Source organism: Bubalus kerabau, chromosome 21 (genome assembly GCF_029407905.1).
Source record: "Bubalus kerabau isolate K-KA32 ecotype Philippines breed swamp buffalo chromosome 21, PCC_UOA_SB_1v2, whole genome shotgun sequence".
NCBI classification, from domain to species: domain Eukaryota; kingdom Metazoa; phylum Chordata; class Mammalia; order Artiodactyla; family Bovidae; genus Bubalus; species Bubalus kerabau.
In genome coordinates this window covers 17,125,001-17,146,674 of record NC_073644.1, presented here as the reverse complement: position 1 = coordinate 17,146,674, position 21,674 = coordinate 17,125,001, and the positions used below count along the sequence as shown (strand labels likewise).

General features: G+C 36.3%; 1 protein-coding gene across 1 annotated transcript in view; it reads left to right on the top strand.

Moving 5' to 3' along the window:
* The window catches only part of PIK3C3 (phosphatidylinositol 3-kinase catalytic subunit type 3), a 165,828-nt gene that overhangs the window by 39,628 nt on the left and 104,526 nt on the right, over nucleotides 1-21,674 (top strand). Inside the window, exons 5-6 of the mRNA XM_055559404.1 lie at nucleotides 16,937-17,023; nucleotides 19,152-19,247. Of these exons, the coding sequence (XP_055415379.1) occupies nucleotides 16,937-17,023; nucleotides 19,152-19,247 (183 nt within the window). The remainder of the gene's footprint in view (nucleotides 1-16,936; nucleotides 17,024-19,151; nucleotides 19,248-21,674) is intronic.

The following is a 21,674-nucleotide window of genomic DNA, read 5'->3' as shown; positions in this document are numbered from 1 at the left end:
CAGTCAGTCAGTTTATTCACTCAGTCATTTCTGAGTCTTTGTGACCCCACGGACTGCAGCATGCCAGGCTTACCTGTCCATCACCAAATCCCGGAGCCTGCTCAAACTCATGTCCATTGAGTCAGTGATGCCATCCAACCATTTCATCCTCTGTTGTCCCCTTCTCCTCTTGCCTTCAATCTTTCCCAGCATCAGGGTCTTTTCCAATGGGTTAGTTCTTCACATGTAGTGGCCAAAGTATTGGAGTTTCAGCTTCAGCATCAGTCCTTCCAATGAATATTCAGAATTGATTTCCTTTAGGATGAACAGGTTGGATCTCCTTGCTGTCCAAGGGACTCTTAAGAGTCTTCTCCAACACCACAGTTCAAAAGCAACAATTCTTCGGTGCTCAGCTTTTTTTTATAGTCCAACTCTCACATCCATACACGACTACTGGAAAAACCACAGCTTTGACTAGATGGACCTTTGTTGGCAAAGTAACATCTCTGCTTTTTAATGTGCTCTCTAGGTTGGTCATAACTTTTCTTCCATGGAGCAAGTGTCTTTTAATTTTATGGCTGCAGTTATCATCTGCAGTGATTTTGGAGCCGTCCACAATAAAGTCTGTCACTGTTTCCATTATTTCTCCCTCTATTTGCCATGAAGTGATGGGACCAGATTCCATGATCTTAGTTTTCTGAATGTTGAGTTTTAAGCCAACTTTTTCACTCCACTCTTTCACTTTCATCAAGAGGCTCTTTAATTCTTCTTTGCTTTCTGCCATGTTTTCTAATATATTCCCTCCTTGCTCTAGATTCCTCTAACATCAATAGAAGATAAGCAAATAATGTTTGATTCTGGTTTCAGTCATGTGAAAGACTAAGATAAACTGAGAATCCTCCCACAACAAATTGCTAATAATATGAAGTAACAGTAAAATAAGTATGACAATTTGGGAAGCCCTACAGAAGATCAGTTTGCAATCTAAAATTACAAACCGATGAAAGCTAAAGTCAGTAATTATAACAAACAACTGGAATATATCCACCAAAAATTCAGATAGTAAAATACTGAAAGGATAATTTAAAAATAAAACAATAATATAAAACTAAAAAACATAAATCAAGGGATCAAAACATAAAAACCAAGGTACTATTTGCTACTATAGCTGTATAGTGAGCCCTTTATTCTCCTTTTTTCAAACTCAGGTGGTTTTATAAGCTAGATGTATAAAACCTGCTGAGATCAGTATGACTATGAACTTGAAAAGGAAAGTGAAAGAAAGGAAAATTAGACACTTATCACTTATAGATGGTAAATTTCAGCAGAAAATTAGAAAACTGAATCAAGCAATTAAAAATACATCATGCCCAAACGTGATTTATTCCAAGAATGTTTACATAAAAGCAGTTTGGGGCTTCCCTTGGGGCTTAGACGATAAAGAATCTGCCTGCAATGCGGGAGACCCATGTTCAATCCCTGGGTTGGGAAGATCCCCTGGAGAAGGAAATGGCAATCCCCTTCAGTTTTCTAGCCTAGAGAATTCCATGGACAGAGGAGCCTGGTGGGTTACAGTCCATGGGGTTGTAGAGAGTTGGACACAACTGAGTGACTACACTTTTTACTTTTCAGAAGCAGTTTAACACAGGATATCTGTTATTGTACCTTATTATTATATTATTGAGTGTTTCAGTTTAGTTCAGTTGCTCAGTTGTGTCTGACTCTTTATGACCCCGTGAACCCCAGCACTCCAGGCCTCCCTGTCCATCACCAACTCCTGGAGTCCACCCAGACCCATGTCCATTGAGTCGGTGATGCCATCCAACCATCTCATCCTCTGTCATCCCCTTCTCCTCCTGCCCTCAATCTTTCCCAGCATCAGGGTCTTTTCCAATGAATCAGCTCTTCGCATTGAGTGTTTCAGGGGTCCCCCAAAATGAGATGATGAAATCACAGGACTCAGAGGGAGTTGTAATCACAGCTAAGATTGATTATAAGCAACACACTAAGTATATACAACTAGATGGTTCAGTTAGGTAAAAAGGTGTAGTGGGGTCTGGAGAAATCCATATACAGGCTTTCTATTCTTCCCCTTCCCACCCCAGGAAGAGACTCACTTGATAGTGCTGCTTTCTCCAGAAACTAAAATGAAGCCTTTTAGAAAAAAGGCCTTTGAGACTCAGAAATTGGGGGTTTTACTGGGGGTCTGGTCACACAGACATTCTTTGCCCTCAACTGCAAAAATTCTAGCCTTCCAGAAAGAGAGCAGGTGCTCACCATAAATCACAGTGTATGAAAAGCCATGCCACAGTGAAACATCTATACCAGTTAGGGAATGTTTCAGAAGTCAGATTTTCACACATTGACCAGGGCCGTCTTTGCAAGCAGGTCCTTCTAAAATTAGAGCTTCAAGCCCACTGTGTTAAATATCTCCTGCATATTAAAGGAGAAAATAACATACGGTCGGAAGGATCCCCAGTCTTACCAATTTTTTGGTAAACTTCAACAAACATTCATAGTTTTGGTAAATTAAAATATGACTTTCTTAACCTGATATAAGAAATGGACCAAAAACTGATAACAAACATCTTACCAAATGATTAAATGTAAGACACGTTTTCATTAAAGTCAGGAACAAAATAAGGATGCTTCTACTACTGCTCGGGTTAGACACTGTACCAGAGTTTCTTGTGCTAGTCAGTATAAGGAAACTGTATATATAGAGGTAAGGGATAGGAATTATTTACAGATGATGATCATATAGAAAAGTCAAAAGAACTGTTAGACAAACTGTTACAAATAATTAGTCAAGAAATGTTAAATACAAGATTAATTAAGCAGACATCAGTTAACTATTCCAAAGTTTCTATCACCAATCTAAAAATACAATGTTTAAAGAATATTTGCAGTAGTAAGAAAAACTACATGAAATTTAGAAATAAACCATCAGGAAAGGTATTGATTTTCATCTTGGAAATTCAGCAATTACATGCTTAGATTTCTACACTAAAAAAACCCATGGGCATAAGGAGATACATACTTATTCACTTTAGCCCTGATAATAACACAAAATGTTGAGCTTGTTGGAAGAATAAATGATACATTTACTCATATTGGGATACTCTACAGCAATTTAAATGAAAGCATTTGAGTTGTGTAGATTAACACAGATACATCTCAAAAACAGCATTAAGTTTAAAAAAGCAAATTCAAAGAATGAGGGAAGTCTTTACAAATACCTTTGGTTTGCTTTTTTTTTAATCTTTTTTGAAAAGAGTGAAAGAAGACAAACTCTTAATACATGTTCAGTTTTGACAGTGAATACATGGATGTTTATTACATTATTCTTCATACTTTGTTTTATAATAAAAATCAAAAATTTAACTGCGTACATAATTTTAAAACTCAGGCATTTAACTTTGCAGAACTGGGGAAACAATAAATAATAATATTAAGTCAACCAGTGTGTTTATACCACCTCTTTACACACATCTTGGAATTCATTTACCACTTAGTGAAATTATTTGGTTAATTCCCTCACACTGAAAAGCATTTTGATGAAAAAGATCAAAGTCAACTAACTCAATTAGATTGTCTAACACACTACTTTTTCAGTGTGCTTTTAGTGGGAAGGGAGGAAGAATGGTTGGGAGGGGAAGGAGAGAAGGAGGAAAAATATGAATATTCTGTTATCCTTAGGGATTTTTCCTTCCAAATGTCAAGTCTCTGTAAAATTATTCAAAACTGTAAAACTTGTTTAGTGGCACCATTGATGTCATCAAAAGTACCTCAGCTATAAGTTTTTGTATAAGTAGTATGTGTAACTTTTAAAAATAGCATATTGGTTTTGATTCTGTTGGCTTTTTTTCTGTCATAAAAGAATGTGGGAATCTCTTACAAATTTATTCCTGATACATGGTAGAATGTTTTTTATCAGTCACTTTGATTTGCTTACTTATGTCTAAGATTGTCAAAACTTTTAGATTTGTATTGAAATTGATGGTAGCAAGTAGACTAAATTCATTTTTGCCAGTGAAAGATTAAGCCCTAAAAGAATATCGTTTTATGTTCTGTAAATCTATTGTCTGTCTTCACAGCTATAGTTTTTGCCAGAAAACTACACAATAATATACTTTTAAGACTAATCTCTGAGAAGTTAAATTGAAAACAACTTTTATGAGACAAATACCACTCGTCCTGAATAAGATGCACATGTAAAATTTCAAAGTAAAATTGAAAATCTGTGGCTAAGGAAATTAATCAGGAAAGTAGAAGAAACTCCTTGTCTTGTAAGAATTAAGTACCGTAGGTGTGTATGCAAACTCTTAACATACAGACATACCTCCTTTTTAAATCTCAGTTCAAGTGAATTCTTATATACAAATATACAACTATATTTTTTTCTTCAATTGTAAATTACTGTGTAACTTGTGTTTTATTTGAAACAGATTTGACACATTAAAAAATTATTAAAGAATCATACTGTTTAACAATTGAAATCTATATCAGTGAGCCATAGTGCATCCTACAAATATTGATAGATTAGCTGACCAATAATGATTTTCTGTTTAGTGAGTACTTCTGCTCAGTTCTAGTCTAGGCTTAGTAAAATTTTCCTGTTAAAAAGAGTTATATTATAACATTTAAATGAGAGGATTTAGATGAATCAGATATGCTGCTGCTGCTGCTGCTAAGTCGCTTCAGTCATGTCCGACTCTGTGCGACCCCATAGACGGCAGCCCACCAGGCTCCCCTGTCCTTGGGATTCTCCAGCCAAGAACACTGGAGTGGGTTGTCATTTCCTTCTCGAATGCATGAAAGTGAAAAGTGAAAGTGAAGTCACTCAGTCGTGTCCTACTCTTCGCGACCCCATGGACTGAAGCCTACCAGGCTCCTCCACCCATGGGATTTTCCAATCAGATATGAAGTAGTTGAATAAACACAACCCTTTATCATCATGGTGGAAAAAAATCATCTTGGATTTGGTAGTTCCAGCCTTTTTTATTGGGCAATATTCCTGTAAATGTGTCAAGAGAGCAATTTCTGAACATTCACATAGGCTGTCTGAATCTGGAAGTTTTCTGTCTGGTGATGAGAGTAGACTGGGGTGGGGCGGGTGTTGTTTATTTTTTCAGAGGGGGAAAAAAATACAGCTTTGTCACTTTTTTTCTCCTTAGGTTTCCTGAAAAAGCATCAGTGTATCTGACCCAAGCATCACCTGTTGTGTAGTTACTTACTTTGGAAAAGCCACCTATCTTGTAACCCCCCTCTTAAAGTTTCTCGATGTGAGTAAAGTTTGAAACCTTAAACCTATACACTTTGCTGTATAGGTGGTTTTATTAACCATAAGGCAGCAGCATCATTTTATTTATATGGGTTTTTAGTTGGATCTAGTTGAAAGGCCCTTGGAAGAAGTAATTTAAGAGAGAATAATTACGTTAATACCTGGGTTTCATTTCATGTGTTTGAGGTAAATTAATCAGATTGATCCTTATTCTTTGAGTTTATTATGAAGCAAAATAACCTTATTAGCATCATCTTGATAAATGCTCATCTTTTGTGGTTTTCTCAACAGAATTTTCTCCACAATTATTTTAAAAGTAAGTTTAGTTTTTAAGTAACATTACAAGATAATGTACATCTATACTAGTAAAAGATTGTTAAAGTACAAAGACTGTAAAAATCACCTCCAATTCTTTACCCACAATAGTCACCATTATTAATATTTTAGTTAATATACTTTTGGTAAATAAATGTATATATCTATGTAATATATGAATGTATATATTTATTTTTAATTTGGAATCATATTATGTGTGTTTAAATGAATGGTGTTTCAGAATTGTTCCAGGTCATTTAAGATGCTTTCATGGCATAATTTGTAAAGACTGTAGGATTTTGTGTAATGTGCTGCTGCTGCTGCTAAGTCGCTTCAGTCGTGTCCGACTCTGTGCGACCCCATAGACGGCAGCCCACCAGGCTCCCCCATCCCTGGGATTCTCCAGGCAAGAACACTGGAGTGGGTTGCCATTTCCTTCTCCAATGCATGAAAGTGAAAAGTGAAAGTGAAGTTGCTCAGTCGTCTCCAATTCTTGGCAACCCCATGGACTGCAGCCCACCAGGCTCCTCCGCCCATGGGATTTTCCAGGCAAGAGTACTGGAGTGGGGTGTCATTGCCTTGGATATGCCATAATTTGTTTCAGCACTCCTCTATGGTTGGCTATTCAAACTATTTGCAATTCTATGTGGTTGTTAAGCCTTTATCCACTTTAAATTTTCTCTAGCTTGAACATAGAAAGCGAGAATTATTCTTCAGGTTGTTTTTATGTGGCTTGTTTGATATGTGTTCATATGCTGTATTTCCATATTATCAGACATAGTCATAGGGTTATGTGGGGGCTTAAAACCAGGATCACAGCTATATATTAAACTTTGTAAATTATTATATCTTCTCTTGTAAAGCAACAAAGCCAACCATTTTCTCGCCAGCTGAGTCTCTCTCTTCCTGTTTACCTCCCTACAGATTCCTAGGCAGATTTGAAATGGATAAAAGTTTTTCAGTTATTTTTACTCTCCCCTTTCTTCCTTCATTTAAGCAGAGACTTGAAGGATAAGGAGTGAGTCAACAAACAGGATGGAATCTTCCTTGCAGAGGAAACAGCTTTATTTGTCAGGATATCAGAGAGCTTGCCAGTCTCCTCTGTCCATGGAATTACCCAAGCAAGAATACTGGAATAGGTTGCCATTTCCTACTCCATGGGATCTTCCTGGCCCAGCAATCGAACCCATGTCTCTTGTTTCTCCTTGGTAGGAGGGTTCTTTACCACTGAGTCACCTGGGAAGCCCCCTTCTTCCTTGAGGCTATAAGAGTATTGTTTACTATAAGGAAAAATCCAGATCATGGTGAACCTCAAGAAAACTGATTCCCAGTAATCATCTTATGTATATATTGATCTTACTATTCTCCACTTTGACGAGGACTTGATTTACCTAAATATTCAGTGAGGGCTACCATTCTGGTCTCTCTTTGGTACCTAGACACATCAGGCTCTCTGATGTCCTAACAAGTAAAGCTGTTTCCTCTTCATGGAAGATTTCATCCTGTTTGTTTGACTCATTTCTTATCCTTCAAGTCTCTGCTTAAGTGTTACGTGCCTGAGAGGCCTTCTCAAGAACCCCCATTATTTTCTGTCAGTCACCCTGTTCATGACTTTAATATTACTGTTTAAGTTTGTGTATCTGATGCTGAAGCTCCAGCTTTGACCACCTGATGCGAAGAGCTGATTTACTGGAAAAGACCCCGATGCTGAGAAAGAGTGAGGACAGGAGGAGAAGGGGGCAGCAGGATGAGATGGTTGGATGGCATCACATTCAATGGACATGAGTCTGAGCAAACTCCGGAGATACGCAGGACAGGGAAACCTGACTTGCTGCAGTCCACGGGGTTCCCAAAGAGTCAGTCAGACATGACTTAGCAACTGAAAAACACAGACATATAAGCATTTATCATATGGACATACAGGCATTATCATATATATAACTCACCCCTATCTTAAGTTCTTTAAGGCAGATAATTTGCTTCTGTTATCTCCAGAGTGGAGGACCCTGATGGAAGTTTGTAACTTAAAACAACAAACTAACATATATTCATGTTGAAATTATTTAAGTACTAGAGAAAAGTGACTAAGAGCATGAACATTCTTTTCTCCAGCTTCCTTTTGAGTGTCACTTCCTCCTCCTTGCCCCTCATTCACTCCCCAAAGCTCTTGAACAGAATTGCAGAGTATACAAGCATTTATTTTGTGTTATGTCACCCTTTCACTTAGAATTCCTGCCAATAAATGTAAATAATTGAATGAATAAATGCTAGGTTCTGTCAACCATTCATAGCTCCAGCACTCAAGAAGCTTATGGTCTAGTAGGGTAGATATGCATAAGGAGCAATGACTTGTGAGTTGTGGTAATCGTGGAAGTGTGTGTTCCCAGGGATAGCTATCCGGCTTGACATTCTTTTTCCCTGATGTTCTTCCTCTATATACAGTGTAGCAAGCTGGCCTACTTCTAAGTTCTCTTCTTGGTACTTGTATTGAATACATACTCACCTGAAGCATCTTCCTTAAGCATATATCTGTCCTCGCATTAAATCTGATATACATTATTTGTACTCCAAGCAGTTTCCTATAATGTTTTTATTTGGTTCTTACAGAGTCTTTTATTTAAATAGCTTTTAAAACCACTTGATGTTTAATTCTTAGTTAAGTTCAGTTCAGTTGCTCAGTCGTGTCCGACTCTTTGCGACCCCATGAATCGCAGCACACCAGGCCTCCCTGTCCATCACCAACTCCTGGAGTTCACTCAGACTCAACGTCCATCGAGTCAGTTATGCCATCCAGCCATCTCATCCTCTGTCATCCCCTTCTCCTCCTTTGGTGGGAGGAATTGCCCCCAATCCCTTGCCCCCAATCCCTCCCAGAGTCAGAGTCTTTTCCAGTGAGTCAACTCTTCGCATGAGGTGGCCAAAGTACTGGAGTTTCAGCTTTAGCATCATTCCTTCCAAAGAAATCCCAGGGCTGATCTCCTTCAGAATGGACTGGTTGGATCTCCTTGCAGTCCAAGGGACTCTCAAGAGTCTTCTCCAACACCACAGTTCAAAAGCATCAATTCTTCTGTGCTCAGCCCTCTTCACAGTCCAACTTTCACATCCATACATGACCACAGGAAGAACCATATCCTTGACTAGACGGACCTTTGTTGGCAAAGAAATGTCTCTGCTTTTGAATATGTTATCTAGGTTGGACATAACTTTCCTTCCAGGAGTAAGCGTCTTTTAATTTCATGGCTGCAGTCACCATCTGCAGTGATTTTGGAGCCCCCCAAAATAAAGTCTGACACTGTTTCCACTGTTTCCCCATCTAGTTAAGTTAGAGCTCAATAATGATACTATTATTTCTGTGACAGTGGGCTTCTTTTCCAACCTCTATATGATTTCTTGTGAATTCTGTAGAAATCTATGTTTCTTAAAAAGAAAGAATGACTCTTACTGATACCTTGACCTGGCCGCTTTTTAGGATGAGCACCTTGGTGAGGATTGTATCTTCACAAGCAATTTGAGACAGATTGCACTAGTTTCACCCTGCTGTTTAACAGAATGCAGGTTTTCTCACCTAGGAGATCTAGGTCATTGACATTTCAGACCCTAAATGAAATCTAAATTGTTCAAGTTCATTATTGGTCTTCATTATTTCTAGATATTCTCAGACTGGAAACAACTGGAAGCTGCTTCGGACTGGTGAAAACCACCCAAGTCTGTCTACATAGTCATCAGCACCTGTAGAGATGAAGTGACATAGATTATGGGCTAATAACAGCTGCTTACAATATGCACAGTGCTTTATAGTTTTCTAAAGTTTTAGTAAATTTTTCATCTAATATTAAATTATTTAATCTGCATCGTGTCTTACAGGCCTTATGGTCTGGAGAACTGAAATGGGTGGCTGGAGTTAGCATGTCAGTTGGAGAGTTGTAGGAACTTATTTTGGAGAAGGCAAGGCCTAATCATTTAGTAACTGTGATAGATTCTAGACTTTACTTGATGCCTAAAGTCCATTTACGAGCTAGCTTTGCCATCTTCAGATTCTCTCCTCTTGCTCATTTGCAATTGAGCAATTTGTTTTATGCTTATATTATCTAGTAAGTGCTGTAGTAGCTAGTTTCCAAAGATGACCGTCAGTGAAAGAAACATGCTTCACAATGCTCATGCTTTCACGTTGGATCTGCACTTAACTCTGTGACTCATTTTAACTAACATGATGCAGCTGAAGTGATGCTTGCCTGTTCCAGAACTGAACTAACTTTAAGACAATCTGAAGGCTTTTGTTTTTGCACTTTGAGGAGTAATGAGCCACCATGTAAGAAGTCTGGTTGCCTTGTTGGAGTTTCTGTGTTGAAAGACTACTTGAAGAGGGAGCAGCACTGAGAATGCCTTCAGAAAGATAGAGGCCCCCACCACCCTGGTTTCCCAGCTGAGCTCACCCTTTCCCACAAAGGTGTTAGAATTGTGAGCGAAGCAGTCTTGGACAGTCCAGCTCCAGCCATCACATGAGAGACTGTTAGACTAATTAAAAAAATGCAGAATTCCTCAAGAAAATGACTTCTTGATGTCTCCACATATTGTTGTTCAGTTGCTCAGTTGTGTTTGACTCTTTGTGACCCCATGGACTGCAGCACACCAGGCTTTCCTGTCCTTCACTATCTCCTTGAGCTTGCTTAAACTCATGTTCATTGAGTCGGTGATGCCATCCAACCATGTCATCCTGTCGCCCCCTTCTCCTGCTTGCAATCATTCTCAGTATCAAGATCTTTTCCTATGAATTGGCTCCTCACGTAACACTCAAAGTATTGGAGCGTCATCTTCACAGTCCTTCAAATGAATATTCAGGGTTGGTTTCCTTTAGGATGAACTGGGTTTGATCTCCTTGCTGTCGAAGGGACTCTTAAGATTCTTCTCCAGCACCACAATTAGAAAGCATCAATTCTTGGAACTCAGCCTTCTTTATTATGACACATATTAAGATATATGTTAAGTCACTTAAGTTTCGGGGTGCTTTTTTACATAGTATCAGATAAATAAGCTTTCCTGTTGGCTCAGTGGTAAAGAATCTGCCTGCCAGTGCAGGAGATGTGGGTTTGATCCCTGGTTTGGGAAGATCCCCTGGAGAAGGACATGGCGACCTACTCATCTTGCCTGGGAAATCCCACTGTGGTGGCTTCTCGGGTTGCGGAGTACAGGCTCTAAGCCCACGGGCTTCAGTAGTTTCAGCTTTCAGGTTCTGGAAGCTTAGGTTCATTGGTTGTGATTCACAGGTTTAGTTGCTCCATGGCATGTGGGCCCAGGGATCGAACCCGTGTCTCCTGCTTTGGCTGGCAGATTCGTTACCACTGAGCTACCAGGGGACCTCTGCAGTTGCTTTTGTATTGAACAGTCATAGTAATCTTTCCTAACAGGTTATAAAGATTTTTCCTTCTTTTTGCTTGAAGTATTTCTTAATATGTGTACCATAGTTTACTTTAACAGTTCCCGTTGTTGATAAACATTTACATTCTTTTATGTCTATGTTTTCCATATTGGAAACAGTGATGCAAATACTAGTATATCTCAGGTAATTTAAACTTGTACTCCGAAATGGTTATACTAGTTTATGGTACTACCATCCTTGACCATGCATTCTTTGGTTGCTATTTGTAAGGTTGAGAATAGTCATCTTTTAGTATTCAAATAGAAAAGCTAGAAATATACTATGCAAGTGCTTGCGTGTGTGCTAAGTTGCTTCAGTCATGTCTGGCTCTTTGCGACCCTGTGGTCTGTAGCCCACAAGGCTCTTCTGTATATGGGATTTTTAGGCAAGAATACAGTAGTGGGTTGCATGCCCTCCTCCAGGGGATCGTCCAGACCCAGGAATTGAACCCACATCTCTTGTGGCTCCTGAATTACAGTTGGATTCTTTACCATTGAGCCACTGGGGAAGCCCATGTATAATATATTAGCAGCAAACATGAATTCTGGTGTTAGTGAAATAACTTTAGAAAATTTTCAATTTATCTTATGATTTAATAAGGGAAAGAAAAATGCCCAACACATTCTCCCATATCTAAACTTAATATACTTTTGACAATTTTTTCTTCAAAGGAAACTAGTGGAGAATCAACTACTGCGTCATAAGTATGAAAGTTGTGTTTAAAACATTAAAAAATTTAATTGGATTTAAATTTCATCTCTTTCTACAAATGCATCAATTGAGGAGGTAGTGAAGACTGGTGGAAAGAGTATGAACTTTACAGACCTGGCGTTTCAATTCTAGCTCTTACACTTCAATGTTGATATGCTGTGTGCTATGTTGATGTGCTGTGACCCTGTATATTTTTATTAATTTAAAAAACTAGTTGGAAACATATGGCAAAGTGAGAATACAATTCTTTACAGACTATATGGGTTAATACTATCTGTCATAATGTGTATCCATTATTCTATTTGAATTTTAGTACCAGGACTAGAAGTTAATCCTTTTTGTAGATCTGTGGGTTCAAAAATGACAGAATTCAAAAATGGAGTGCTAGGATTAGAATTTTAGATCATGAACTTGTAGCCTCATGTTCTTTTGGTTCCCTTATGATTAATTCTTGGTCTGTTTCCATGTTAGTATATTTGTCTAATGTTCCACAAAATGTTTAGTTCCTGCTGCTTTGTGTGAATAAGAATGCTAACCACTTACTGTTGCCTTATCCATTTTCATTTAGAGGTTACCTCAGATGGAAAAGAATTTGTTATTCAGAAGACAGCTAAGCTGATAATATTTTTATATTACAGTGATCCTCAAAACTTGTATGAAGTTACTGTTTTTATTTCTGAAATAGTATGACCATGTAATTGTGATAAGAGTACCTTATTTGAGGAATATAAAGAATACTGATGAAGATTTTTGGTTCTGTTAGAGAGAGAAATTATAATTGGTGAAAGTATTTACCATCCTTGTAGGAATGCCATCATAGCATATATAATAGAAATGAAGACAAGTCATAAAGTCCAACTACCATGAAGTCCTTAATGCCCAGTTTTGCTTTATGCTATGAATTTGTTTAGAAAGAAAGGTTTGATGCATAAATAATGCTGTTGTTTAAAATTACACTATCTTAGACAAAATCTAGTTGCAGTTTGAAGACCTTAGAAATTATCTTGAATTCTCTATAGTAGTAGATTTATTATTTAAATTGTGAAACCAAGGTTAGGTTGGTATGTAAGACCTTCAGAGCACTCTACCAACTGCAGCTCTAGAAATTCTTTTTCTAGCCCTAGATCTTCTATTACTGTTAATTCTTTTATTGTTGTTATTATTTAGTTGCTAATTCTTTTAAAATTAAAATGCAACAGGCACACCAGTGCGCTTACATCTTAGAGTATTATAGGCTCCAGAGAAATGCCTTTTGTATGTAACTATCTTATTTTTCATATTGAGATGTGGAAAAAAAAGTTTATTTTCAATTTGAAGAACTATTATTATAATTCCCTTTATAATAATCAAACTGCAAGATATATAGATGCAGATATGTTCAGTAAAGGCTTCATTATTTTTTAGCATGTTTAGTGACAGATTATAGACCATTTAAAAAACATTTTTTAAAAGTTGTAACAGTTGCCAGCCAAGTCCATTTCTTATCTTGATAGTTGTGTATGGCTTTTGTTGTTCATAGAAATGTGTCAAATGTAAAGGTGACATAACCCTTCATTTTTTTTAAGTTTTTAGATTTTTTAAAAAAGATTTTACTTTTGTTGAATAGTTTTACATTCACAGCAATGCTAAGAGGAAGGTACAAATATTTCTCATATACACTGTGCCCTAACTCTTGCATAGCTCCCCTGTTTTCAACACCTCCTACCACAGTGATACATTTGTTATAATTTGTTAAAATTGATGAACCTGCAGGGAAACGTCATAATTACCACAAATCCATGGTTTACCTCATGGTTCTCTGAATATTGTACATTTTATGGGCATTGACAGATGTTTAATGTCATTTATTCATCATTATAATGTGATAGCTCAGAGGATAAAGCATCTGCCTGCAATGCAGGAGACCCGGGTTCGATCCCTGCGTTGGGAAGATCCCCTGGAGAAGGAAATGGCAACCCACTCCAGTATTCTTGCCTGGAGAATCCCACGGACAGAGGAGCCTGGCGGGCTACAGTCCATGGGGTCGCAAAGAGTCGGACACGACTGAGCGACTTCACTTTCTTTCTTTCTTTTATAATGTGATACAGAGTAGTTTTACTGCCCTAAAAATCTTCTGTGTTCCACTTTTATTTCCCTCTTCTCCCCACTACCCTGGGCAACTTTATTGTGGTTGTCTTTCAGTCACTAAGTCCTGTCCGGCTGTTTACAAACACATGGGCTGTGGCAAGTCAGGCTCCTCTGCCCTCCACTGTCTCCTGGAGTTTGCTCAAATTCATGTTCATTGAGTTGGTGATACTATCTAACCATCTCATCATCTGCTGCCCTCGTCTTTTGCTTTCAGTCTTTCCCAGCATCAGGGTCTTTTCTTACAAATTGGCTCTTGGTATCAGGTGGCCAAAGTATTGGAGCTTCAGCATCAGTCCTTCTGATGAATATTCAGGGTTGATTTTCTTTAGGATTGACTAGTTTGATCTCCTTGTGGCCTAAGGGACTCTCGAGTCTTCTCCAGCACCGCAATTAGAAAGCGTCCATTCTTTGGCGCTTACAGCATTCTTTATGGTCCAACTCTCACATCCACACGTGACTACTGGAAAAGCCACAGCTTTGACTGTATGGACCTCTGTTGGCAAAGTAATGTCTCTGCTTTTTAACACACTGTGTTTGTCATAGCTTTTCTTCCAAGGGGGAAGTGACTTTTAATTTCATGGCTGTAGTCACTGTCCACAGTGATTTTGGAGTCCAAGAAAATAAAATCTGTCATTGCTTCCACTTTTTCCCCTTCTATTTGCCGTGAAGTGATGGGACCAGATCTTAGTTTTTTTCATGTTTAGTTTCAAGTCAACTGTTTATCTTTGTATTATCTCCATAGTTTTACCTTTTCTTTAGTTGGAATCATACTGTAGGTAGCCTTTTCAGACCGGCTTCTTTCACTTAGCAATATGCAGGTAATGTGCACTTAAGGTTTCTTGGTGTCTTTTCATGGATTAATACCTCTTTTTTTTTTAAATTAGAGGATAATTGCTTTATTATGTTGGGTTGGTTTCTGCCATACATCAGCATGAATCAACTGTAGGTATACATATATCCCCTCCCTCTGAAACCTCCCTCCCACCTTCCACCCTGTGCCACCCTCTAGGTTGTCATAGAGTACTGGTTTGAGCTCCCTGCATTATACAGCAAATTTCCACTGGTTATCTATTTTACGTATGATACCTCCTTTCTTTTTAATACTAAGTAACATTGTCTGAATGTATCAATTTATCCATTTACTTACTGAAGCCCATCTGAGTTGTGCCCAGGTTTTGGCTATTATAAATAAAGCCATAAAGCCATAAAAATATCCATGTGCCCTCTTTTGTGTGGGCGTAAGTTTTCAACTCTAGGTAAACACCAAGGAGGGCAATTCCTGGAATGTATGGTAAGAGTATGTTTAGTTTTGTATGAAGCTGCCACACTGTCTTCCAAAGCGGCTGTACGTTTTGCATTCCCCTGAGCAATTAGTAGGAATTCCTGTAGCTCTATGTACTCACCTGCAGTTGGTGCTGTCAGTTTTCCAAATCTTGGTCATTCTGATAGACGATTAGTGATTTCTCATTTTAATTTGCATTTCCCTGACGTCATGTGATGTGCAGCATTTTTTCATACAACTATTTACCATCCATATTTCTTTTTTGGTAAGTTATTAAAATCTTTGGCCCTTTTTTTTAATCCGATCACTTGGTTTTTTTTTGTGTGTGGAGTTTTAAGAGTTCTTTGTGTATTTTGGCTAACGTTCTTTATCATGGGTCTTTTACAAATATTTTCTTCCAGTCTGTTACTTGCTTTCTCATTCTCTTCACACTGTCTTTCACAGAGAGACATTTTTAATTGTAATGAAGTCCAGTTTATCAATGATTTTCTTTTATGGATTGTGCCTTTGGTGTTATATCTAGAAACTTGTCATCTACCCAAGGTCATTTAGATTTTCTACTATATTATCTAATAGGAGTTTTGTTTTTTGTGATTTACATTTAGCTCTGTGATTTATTTTTTGTAGAGGATGTAAGGTCTTTGTCTACATTTATTTGTTTGCACTGCATGTCCAGTTGGTCCAGCAATACTTGTTGAAATGACTCTTTGCTCCGTTTTATTGCTTCTTCTTCTCGGTCAGAGATCTGTTGACTGTATTTATGTGATCTGTTTCTGGAATCTATTGTGTTTCATTGATCTATTTATTTGTTATTTTCCATACTATCTTGATTACTGGGATTGCTTTGCATCTGTAGGTCAAGTTGGTAAGTACTGACATCTTGACAATACTGAATCTTCTTACCCTGATTGGAGTATCTGTTTATTTATTTCTTCTTTGATCTTGTTCATCAGAGTTTTGTAGTTTTCCTCATATAGATCTTATACATATTTTGTTAGATTTATATCAATTTTATTTTTTGGGGGTGCTAATATAAATGATTAGCTTATATTATGAGATGAGTTTGAACAAGCTCTGGGAGTTGGTGATGGACAGGAAGCCTGGCATGCTGCAGTCCTTGAGGTCACAGAGTCAGATACGACTGAGCGACTGAACTGAACAGAATATAAATGATTAGTGTCTGACTCTTTGGGACCCCATGGACTGTAGCCCACCCGGCTCCTCAGTCCATGGAATTTTCCAGGAAAGAATACTGGAGTGGGTTGCCATATCCTTCTCCAGGGGATCTTCCTGACCAGGGATCAAACCTGGATCTCCTGTGTCTCCTACATTGATCGGTGGATTCTTGACCACTGCGCTACCTGGGAAGCCCAATGTAAATGATGATTGTGTTTTTAATTTCAAGTTTTACTTATAAATTGCTGGCATATAAAAAAAGATTGACTTTTTATATGAACCTTGTATCCTCCTTGTTATAATTGCTTATTAATTCCAGGAGCTTTTTTTTTTGTCCATTTTAAAATGTTTGCTACATAAATGATTATGTCACCTTTGACTAAAGAATGTATTATTTCTTCCCAATCTGTTTATTGTTTATTTCCTTTTCCTTGTTTTATTGCATAAGCTAGCACTTTCAGTGTCATATTGATAATCATTACTATCTTTTTTTTTTTTTAAAGGGGAAAGCAAGTTTATTTAGAGAGATACACATCCTGTAGGTAGAATGTAGTCTTTCCCAGAAGGTGAGAATGGCCCATTACCATTCTTTATCCTCTTTTCTATGATATCTGTTGCTTAGAATTTTCTGCATTTTGTTTTGCAGCTCACCAAAGCTCATCGACAAGGTCACATGGTGAAAGTAGATTGGCTGGACAGATTGACATTTAGAGAAATAGAAATGATAAATGAGGTGGGTTGTATCCCTCTTTTATTTCAAAATTTTTTCTCCAGAATTTTAAATGAAAAATTATTTAGAAGAATTATTCATTGTCATGTATCTCTCATATGTGAGATATTGAGGATAACTTCTAGTTATGAATTTTATGCTAATAAGAGGAAAACTTGAGATATCTGCCTTTTTTATATTTTAGTGTTTTTTGAACCCTGAAATAAGTAGTAGATATCTCTGGCTCAGACGGTAAGGAATGCCTCTACAGTGCAGGTGACCCGGCTTCAGTGCCTGGGTCAGGAACATCTGTTGGAGAGAGTAATGGCTACCTACTTCAATATTCTTGCCTGGAGAACTCCATGGACAAGAGCCTAGTGGGCCACAGTCAATGGGGTCACAAAGAGTCAGATACGACTAAGTGACTAACACTTCCCTTTGACCGCTTTTCATCGTAAATATCATATAAGTGAAGCCCATGTTAAGTTTGATACCTCACTTGTAGATTCTCTCTTTCTCCATATGGTAGTTTATGTCTAAGTTGGATATGTCTGTCAACAATATATCAACACAATGTCTTTAACTTCAGTTACCTTAAGTCATCGTTAGCAGTTCCTCTTCCCAGTTAAGATGCTCCTTCTCTTACGTAGTACATGTAGGACTGTGCGCACTTACATGGTTCAGATAATTTGTGTACTTCCTGATATTGTGTATTGGTCCAGAATAGGTTTAATTAAGACATGACTTTAGTGAAACTCTTTAAAAAATTAGAACAACAAAAGTTTCTGTACATTAGCACTGAAATACTATATGTTTGGCCTAGAGAGCAGAAATAGCAATTGTATATTAATCACATTAGGAGAGAGGGATAACAGGTTTGTGATATATGTAGCTTACAGTGATCAGCACATGGCACAACTGACTTAATTTCTGTTCTCTGAACAGTTTTTAGTAGGAGGAAGAGAGAAATTGGTCATTTTATAGTGAACACTTAGAAAAGTTGAATTTTAGCATTGTGCATTTTTAAAAAACAAATTGGTAGTGTCTAACAACAGTTACATTTAGTTTGAATACTGGGTATCTTTTCTAAACTTATTCATAATATATTCTCATATACTGAAACTGGAAAAAAAATTTACTGTTTTGAATTTTTATAGTTGTCACATCTAAAAACAGTTTAATTGAAATGCTTCTATTCATCAACTTAAATACCCCTGGGTTTAGAAAATGTAACGTTAGCGCATACTTGGCTCAGCGTTTTTCTCACTCTATCCACACTCTTTAAAAGATAAGAGGCCAAGAGGCCATTACCATTATCATAATAGACTTATAATATGCTTCATAAGCTGAACAGTTTTAAGTGACCTTCTTAGATCCTTGTGATTATATAACTATAGATTTAAAGCCATTTTTCAAACTGATTTGGGTTAGAATTAATCACCCTTTTAAGTTTCTTTTTTTTTTTTACTTCATTATTAACATAATATTTGCTTTCTTAAGGGAATACAATTATACACACAGCCAACATTTGATATGTTGGGGAAGAATAACTGTTCCCCACTGTATTTAAAGTGTGTTGATAAAAATTTACAAATGATTGCAAGTTATTTTAAGACCATTTATAAATTGTCAAAAACTTGTAAATGTTGTATCTGTTAAGCTCAAATTGCCTCTGTCCTTAGTTACATACTTTGTTTTACCTTTGTTTTTGTTATATTAACTTTTATATTTGAATTAGTCCATAGGGTTTAAGAGTGAACTGTTCTTTGCTTAAAATTGTTAGAAATACAAAAATCTTATTTTTTTTTGAGATGAAATAACTTTCCTGCAAATGTATACTAAATGTGTATACACACACACACGTATTTAGTTAAATGTAACCGTTACAGTGTTATGTAATAAAATTCCTACTACTGAAGAAACCAAAAATTTCATTAAGTTTGAGGAAGGAGTTACAAATGAGTAGTAGGCACTTCTGGATAAGGCAGTAGTGAAATAGTAGTAGTATATAAAACAGTACACTTATAATAATGACATAAACATTTGTTACATTTTAACTTGTATTTGATGGATTCTATGTACTACTAAATTGGGAATAAGATACAAACTAATGTTGAAGAAAATCATTTTTCATAATTTTTTTCTTTTTTAGAGTGAAAAACGAAGTTCTAATTTCATGTACTTGATGGTTGAGTTTCGATGTGTCAAGTGTGATGATAAGGAATATGGTATTGTTTATTATGAAAAGGTATTTTCCTTGGAACTGTTTATGGTCTCTAAGGTAGAGGGGAGGGGAAACATTAAAAAAAAATTACTATTGTTCCTGCTGGGATGAATTATTTGGCTACAGGATGGCAGCAGACAGCTGTCAGCAGCAGTTGTTTATATATATATATATATATATATATATATATATATATATATATATATATACACACACAAATCAAATCATTTAGCTAGAATAAGATTACAAAAGCTGATCATATAATACATTTCTGGGTTACAGAATTCAATAAATATGCAAGAGATTAAAAACTTTTTGATTAACTGTTCTCTAAATTGGCAAGTAGGACATTAAAGCAATAGCTTCATTAACAATTAGTATCCACTTGAAAAGTAAAAAGAGGATATCATATTTTTTATGTGTTAGGCTATTGGATGTTAAGGGTATGTTTGTATATAAGTATGTATATAATGTGTTGAAACTGTATATGTGACCCTAAACATAAGTATGCTTATGAAAGACCTTTTAAATGTTCATTTATTTATAAAGTACTTGCAAAATTAAGAAAACCATGTTATCAGTAGTCTGAGTGGTAAAAGAATGCAGTTACGAATTTGCTCAGGTTTGTTCATTACCAAAAGAAAGTAGTTGTGTGTTTGGTATCTAGCTACTTGAAAAATATCTATGCTTTAAATACTTATTGATGGGTCTTCATTTCAATACTACAGAAATAATAGTATGTGGAGTTCAAAAGCACATAAACTAGGCACCTTCTGTTATTGTGAAAGTACTGAGACAAGTGCTTATGAGGATGGAGTCAGAATCAGTGTAAATGAGGACAGACTTTTGATACATGGCATAAAAGAATAATATTTTGTCCAGCATAGAGCTAAGTTGTTCATAAGAAGTAGTGCTTTGAAATTGCATTTACATGTTAGTGTTATTTGTTAAAGTTGTCACAAGTGATTTTTTTTAATCCATGTTTTATAGCTGTTAAATTACTATTTGAAAGATGTTTTCATAATGAAGGTTTAGGATTTGCATAGTTAATTTGTGATCATTTTTCTGGTACTTCGCAAGGTATATATATATTTCCCTTTATCTTTTACCCCTTCCTTTAGAAAAAAGGTTAAAAAAAGTTAACTTGTTTCTGCTTTTTATTTTATAAATTATATTCTCTGGGGGGGGAAAAAGATAGGAAGGTAAACTACTTTACACTCTGTTTATTCATTAGAAAAATTGTTAAAAAGAAGGGGTAATGAAGTGTGAGTGAAATTGTTTTGTTACCAATACATTTTAATAAAATCACATTTTTAATTTTTACTATATGTAATTTCATTAAAAGCAATATTTCCCACCCATATGGAGTTTATATTGCAAAAGCATGCTAATGGTGATGGTATTTTCAAACACTGGAGATGTGAAGGATCTTTTGAAAGATAGCTTTGATAATAGATGAAATAATAACAGAATAGAAATTAGAAGAATTTCAAGTATTTTTGAAAAGGTTCTTGACCCCTTTCTAACTGCTTCTTGAAAATTGCCCATAAATTAATGCCTGTCTACTTTTCCTGTCATATTTCCACTTAGTGTAAAGATTGCTGGGCCAGTGCATTGAATCTAATGGAAATAGACTTTCTTGTCACCTGTCTTCTGTGACAGATAGCCTTAGTGAAGATTACTTGTCACAGTTGGGTTGATAAATGTGTTTTTTGGTGTTGTGACTGAGAACCAGCCTGTTAAACAATAGCTGTGGGAATTTGTGGTTTTCTCTAAGACTCAATTACTGAACTTAAAGTAAAGTCACAATACTTCCCCTCTTTCAGTCTCCCCTGATTTTGTTACACATATGTAAAATTGAAAATATACTAGCATTTGAAAGTTGACAGAAAAATTTGATGCTAGGTATACAATTGTGAGGAAATGAGTTTCAACTTAAATTAGTTTACCCTTTTCCAGGATGTATTCAGTGACATTTATTAGGCCAAATTACCTTTCTTCCCTGAATTGGGTAAAAATAAAAGCCAGAGTTCTTCAAAAATGATAATGCCAACAAAATAAGACAGTTTTATTTCATAAGAATTGATTCTTGTTATTCTAGCTTACATGGTGTTGAATAAGTGTCCTCTGAGAAGCAATGCTGCTGAGTTTCTAGTTGGATATAACTTTGAGTAAAGTTTCCTGAGTGGAATTTAATTGTAGTAATTTGAAGAATTACAAAAATCTGCTAAGTGATTTTTGCAAGTAATGTGACACATCCATTGTGCCATATTTTAATTATACTCTTTGATTTTTTTGTTCTGAGTTTTAAACTTAGGACATATTATTTTGACTCAGTCATTACAAACAAACTAATACAATATTGTGAAGTTTAAAAATAAAATAAAATTAAGATAATGAAAAAAAATAGAAATAAAAAAAATAAAACCTTAAAAAAAAGTATCCTGACAA